General features: G+C 41.8%; 1 protein-coding gene across 1 annotated transcript in view; it reads left to right on the forward strand.

The window, feature by feature from the left end:
• Positions 1-6,000, forward strand: part of ADCY8 (adenylate cyclase 8) — a 241,109-nt gene that overhangs the window by 142,442 nt on the left and 92,667 nt on the right. Inside the window, exon 7 of the mRNA XM_007940545.2 lies at positions 4,252-4,522. Coding sequence (XP_007938736.1) covers positions 4,252-4,522 — 271 coding nt within the window. The remainder of the gene's footprint in view (positions 1-4,251; positions 4,523-6,000) is intronic.

Raw genomic sequence — 6,000 nt, forward strand, 5'->3', positions numbered from 1 at the left:
AATTTCCAGTTCTGCTTGGGCTTCTGATGTGCCGATGTACACAGTGTAGTGATGTCAGAGAGCTCTCCAAACCCTCCATCGTTTCAGACAGCTTGGATGTGTATATTTCTGTCCTTTCAACATCTGTAATTATATTTTTCTATCAATCAGTGTATTTGGGGATAAACCCAGCTTACTTTTTCTTTCAATGAAAGACTTAGCCTCCAATTACGAACGTGTATTGAGAACCTAGCCTGCATTAAGCAGTCTGCTAAATATCACTGATATGTTACATCATTTGATCTTACAGGTAGTGATCCCCACAAGTAAACAATAGCTTTCTTTTTCTACTGAGGAAACTGAGGCTTAAAGAAATTAAGTGTGTCACATAAACGCAGCTAAGTTCCTCTCTCTGATTTCTCCCATTGTCAATTTTTTAGTTCAAGTTGCTCAGGATTGTCCTTTTATTTAGGAGCTCTGGTGGTACAGTGGTTAAGGCATCTAGCTGCTAACCCCTTCCCCCCCCCAAAAAAAAGGGTCAGTGGTTTGAACCCCCAGTCCCTCTGTGGGAGAAAGATGAGGCAGTCCACTTCCATAAAGATTTAGAGCCTTGAAACCATCTGGGCCAATTCTACTCTATCCTGTTGGGTCACTATGAGTCAGAATCGACTTGAAGGCAGTGAGTTTGGTATATAGAGTTTCTGTTTTGTTTTTTAATCATTTTATTATGAATCTCCAGCCCTTCGTGGTATCCCGAGAGCCAGCACAGTATGTGGGATATAGGAAGAAGGAAAGGGAGGGAGGGAGGCTTACAACTCAATGCTATAGTGTTTGAGAGCCTGGACCCAGTGGCTTCAAACAAGTTCTTTCATCTCTCAGTTCCCAGGTATGATGCTGATGCTGCTGGCCTTGGGCTTAGGCTTTTGAGAACCACTGTTCCAGGGCCTTTGCTAAGTGAGATGATGCATATAAAGTCCTCTGTCCTGTGTTCAGTCAATATTCATCATGGTGTGGTTGTAGTGGTTACTGAAGGATGCACTGTGCTGTCTGGAAAACATGGTAGCGGTAGAAGCCCTGGCCTCAATCTAGCACTCACACATACTACTGGCGGGACTTTGGACCAGTTATTCACTGTCTCTGGGCCAGATTCACCATTTGCAAAAGGAGTAAATAAATAAATAAATAATGCCTACCACCGAGGGTTGTTGGCCAGATGAAATTATGTGAGATGATACAGGGAGTCAAGTATACACTAAAATGCCTTTGAGTCTGGGACCATATTTATGTAAAATCAGTACATGAAGGTTGTAAGACCCATCATGTTGATTCCTACTCTTTGGTGACCCCCAGTTTTGTCAGAGTGGAACTATGCTCCACAGGGTTTTCAGAGCTGATATTTTGCAGACAGATCACCAGCCCTTTATTCCAAGGTGCCTCTGGGTGGACTCGAACCACCAGCCTTTCAGTTAGCCACCAACTATGTTAATCATCTGCACCATCTGGACATGCCACACAGTTGTTACACCGCATTTACTATCATGATTATTATTACATACTGACATTTAAAAACACGAGAAAATGTCAGGTTTTCCTGACATTCAATATTTGAGAATATTGTCTGAGAATCGATTCATTTCCTTTGAGGGAAATGGAATGTTCAGAATCTCACCTGCAAATGCCTTACCCCAGAGTTCACGCTCATAGCAGGGATGAAAAGAAGAACATCTAAGACCCAATTGTTACCAAATCATTTAAGTGCATATTGATTATAACATTAGCAGAAGAATCAGTAATATGTGAAGATGAGCATAACTTTCACTGCTGAAAACATGTATTGATTTAGTACAAGCAAATATTAGTCCCCCAGCCCTGAGAGCAAAATAAAATGCACAATCCAGAGAAAAGGCCAAACTGCCTTGGTATTGAACTTAATGATTTTAAAAGAAGAGCAGCCATTGGTCTTTAGGACCCCTTCCAGGATGTCTGGAGAAAAAGGGAGCCTTTCAGCACCCAGCTCCAAGCTTAAGCTGAGAAAGAATGCAGGGATGTCCCTTTCCTAGAAGGTCAAATGATTTGAGTAATTTCCCTAATGAAACTACTGACCCCATACGTCCCACAAAACTCATCATGAGGATATTTTATCCTTGTTCAGCATGCTTCTCAAGGGAATGTAAGCATCATCTTTCACATGCGAGCTTTCTTTTTTAATATCTCATCCTTGAAATCAGTGACTACATACGAGAATACGTATTTAGAAAACATGGAGAATATCCCATGAATCATCAGACCTGTACTATTTGTAGTTCCTGTTCCTTACATGTCCTCTACAGTGAATTCTCCTCTCTGTAAGCATGGATTTAGACAGTAGGTTAGAAGGATGAGACTAGGAGGCAGTGGTAGTACTAAAAGTACAGTGAATTTGGAAATGCCACTCTAAAAAGGAAAAAAAAAAAAAAGTCATTGTTTCCTGGGATAGATTGTTTCTAAAATCACAAAAGCCAAAGTCTTGATCACCTACTTTATTTATTCATTCAAAGGAGCATAACAGTTGGCTTAGGAAAATGGCTTCTGAGTTGAATCTAAACTAAAAAAACCAAACTTACTGCCATTGAGTCAATTCTGACCCATAACAACCCCCTTTGGGTTTCTGAAAAGATAAATCTTTACAGAAGTAGATTGCCCAGTCTTCCTTCCATGGAGTAGCTGGTGGATTTGAACCACCAACCTTCTGATCAAATCCCTTATAGGAGTAGGAATTTGTTGAGTCGACAACTCAGAATAAGCATTCTAGACAAAAGGATGGTTTGCTCCAAGTAGTAGGCATGAAATAGCATGTGAATTTGGAGAAATGCCAATTCTTTGAAGAGTGAAGAGAATATCGGGCACCGTAGTGGAGTGCCAGGAAATGAGCTTTAAAGCAGCAGGCCCCAGATTGTGGAGGCCTTGGCAGCGATATTTAGAGTGAGACTATTTCAGAGTCTTGAGAAGGCATAAAACAAAACCCAAACCAAACTCACTGCCTTCAAGTTGTTTTCCAACATAGCGACCCCTCCTTGGATTTCTGAGGCGGTAGGATAGACAATATGACCACAGCAACATATTTGAGACTACTCCCAATTATCTGAGCATTTGCTTTTCTGGTATGTACAGGTTACCAGGTAGTTCTGAGTACTTTATATGACTTAACCCTTTTAGCCTTTACAATGACCCTAAGAAATGGATAGTATTATTATTATTTTATGTGTGACAAAACTTATTCGTAGAAAAAGTAACTTGCCCAAAGTGTCTCAGCAAGCAAGTGGTAGAGCTGGAATCTGAACCCAAGGATTTTGGCCTAGAGTCTGGGCTCTTAACCACCATGCTAGTCTACCCCAACCACATTACAACACTGCATTAGTACTCTGATTCAGTTAGACAATTATGAGGACAAAGAAGGTCTTCTTTGGAAGGATTTACCATTTGTAGCTTTTGCAACTCAAGTTTGACCGTGATGGCCCTTGATGTCATCTGTTATTTTGCCGTAAAAGAACCTTATGCCAAGTGCTGTGCTGGCTGCTAAGTGCAGGAATTAGGCACCTACCTTGTGAGGAAGCCTAGCTAGCTGCCAGCTTGCCTGTGTCCACGGCTTTTTCCTCTGCTCCTCACCATGTGCACGCTATAGGGGAAATTGTATTTTATGGTATTTTGCCCAGAGGACCCCAGTGCAGCTTTGTGGGTATGTAAGACAGTCCCATGTTCTTAAGAAGATTATAGACAATTTTGAGAAATAAGGCACAAATATATGAAAAGTGAAATGATAAGAAAAGATTAAAATAACAGTTCCAAGAACTACTGTTGCATAGTGATTTGGAAACTAATTGTCAGTGGGGTTCAGAAATATTTTTAGAACTTACTTTTCCAGTATAATCAACGCAATTGAAAAAATCATTGATTCTGAAAGGTTGATACATCAAGCTAGTAGTTATAAGAAAAGCCAGAAAACAGTGCTTAGATACGGCTCAGCTGGACTTGTATTTTATCAGGAACAGCAAAGATCATTGGGATAAAGACAGAGATACCCTGCTCATTGATTTATGGTGGTACTTCTGTGTGTGTGTGTGTGTTTTAAATTCTTTGGGCTTTTTTAAGGGGGGCATGTCTTCTCCTTGAGGGTATGTCCTACCAGTACCCCAAGTGCAACTCGAGTCTTAGCTTTGCACAGTGCAAAACAACAGTGATAGTCTTTGCAGGCAATGCCAGGAGCATATAATGACCTGTGCTTTGTGCATGCAGGAGGATTCACATTTCCAAGGCCACACTGGACTGCCTCAACGGTGACTACAATGTGGAAGAGGGGCATGGTAAAGAGAGGAATGAATTCCTGAGGAAGCATAACATAGAGACCTATTTAATTAAACAGCCCGAGGAGAGTCTGCTGTCCTTGCCCGAAGATATTGTCAAGGAGTCGGTGAGCGCCTCCGACAGGAGAAACAGTGGGGCAACCTTCACAGAAGGATCCTGGAGCCCCGAGCTCCCCTTTGATAACATAGTGGGGAAACAGAACGTAAGTCCTCACTTCCTTCTTCTGCTTGGGCCCAAATGCATGCTTGCTTGAGTGCACCTGCAACTCAGATGCCTTGGAGGAAACCAATTCATCTTTAACCTTTTCTCAGTTGAACACCATAATTGCAAATGATGAAACGGTATCTCCTCAGGACAGAATTAACCTATGCACACAGTTTCGGAAAAAGCCAGAAGGCTCCTAGCGCCCTCCTCCTTTTTATTTTTTTATTCTTTGACCTAGCTAAGATAACTAAGGAGGCCTGGTGGCACAGTGGTTAAGCACTCAGCTACTAACCAAAAAGGTTGGTGGTTCAAATCCACCAGCCACTCTGTAGGAGAAAGATGTGGCAATCTGCTTCTGTAAAGATTTACAACCTTGGAGATCCTATGGGGCAGTTCTATTCTGTCCTATAGAGTTGCCACGAGTCAGAATTGACTCAAGAGCAATGGGTAGCTAAAAATAAGTGCCACTGAAGCTGAATTGTAATTTTATTAAAAAAAAAAAATGTTGGAAAAGATAAATCTGATGTTATTAAGTTAGCCACAAAAGGGATGGTCAAGTCCATGAGAATTCCCCTATTGAGTCACTACGCAGCAGGCGGTTGATAACTGCCCTCTGAGTTTCAAAATCCAGAAGGCACTATTGATTTGGACCATCAAATTAGCTTGGCATAGCCCCGGGTCAGGGAGCTCAGGAGTCTGGAATAGCATGAGATTTCAAGGTCCTACACCTAAGGCATTTGACTGCTAACCAAAAGGCTGGCAGTTCAAACCCACCAGCCACTCCTTGGAAGGAAGGTTGGATAATCTATTTCCGTAGTGATACCACCTCAGAAACCTAAAGAGGGGTCGCTATGAGTCAGATCTGACTTGACGGCAGTGAGTTTGTTTTTTTAACATAATTCTATTCTTAAATGGGATGGATTTGCATCTTAGATACAATAGGGTTACAAAGTCAGCACATAAGAGGTAAATTACCAATGATCAAAATTATTTTAAAAAGGTATTTCTTCAAATACTGGAATCACACTAAACTCACTGCTGTCGAGTCAGATCTGACTGACACCTCCTTGGATTTCCGAGGCAGTTATTTCCATGGAAGTAGATTGCCCAATCTTCCTTCTGAGGAGTGGCTGATGGGTTGGAACCACCAGCCTTCTAGTTAGCAGTCAAATGCCTTAGCTCCATGCCCCCTGTGTGTGCAGAATCACACTAAATCTAAGGAAATGCTCACGCTCTGAGAGGTACTTGAGAACGGGGGCTGACTAAGGGAGGGCATTACTGTAGATACAGATGCTCTCCCCCTGGGATGCTCATTCACTGGAGTGAACAGAGCACCTGAGTGGCAGATGAGAAAAGCCACCTGCTCATATACGGACTTCATCTCATCATGTAGGTCAAGCATGCGTAGTTCAGTCTATGAAAGTTAAATGGTGACTCCATTCTACATTTTCAAAGAAACCAGGAAGAAAAAAAAAA

The sequence above is a fragment of the Orycteropus afer genome, unplaced genomic scaffold (assembly GCF_000298275.1).
Source record: "Orycteropus afer afer isolate SDZICR_OR568_19922 unplaced genomic scaffold, OryAfe1.0 scaffold00069, whole genome shotgun sequence".
Classification (NCBI taxonomy): domain Eukaryota; kingdom Metazoa; phylum Chordata; class Mammalia; order Tubulidentata; family Orycteropodidae; genus Orycteropus; species Orycteropus afer.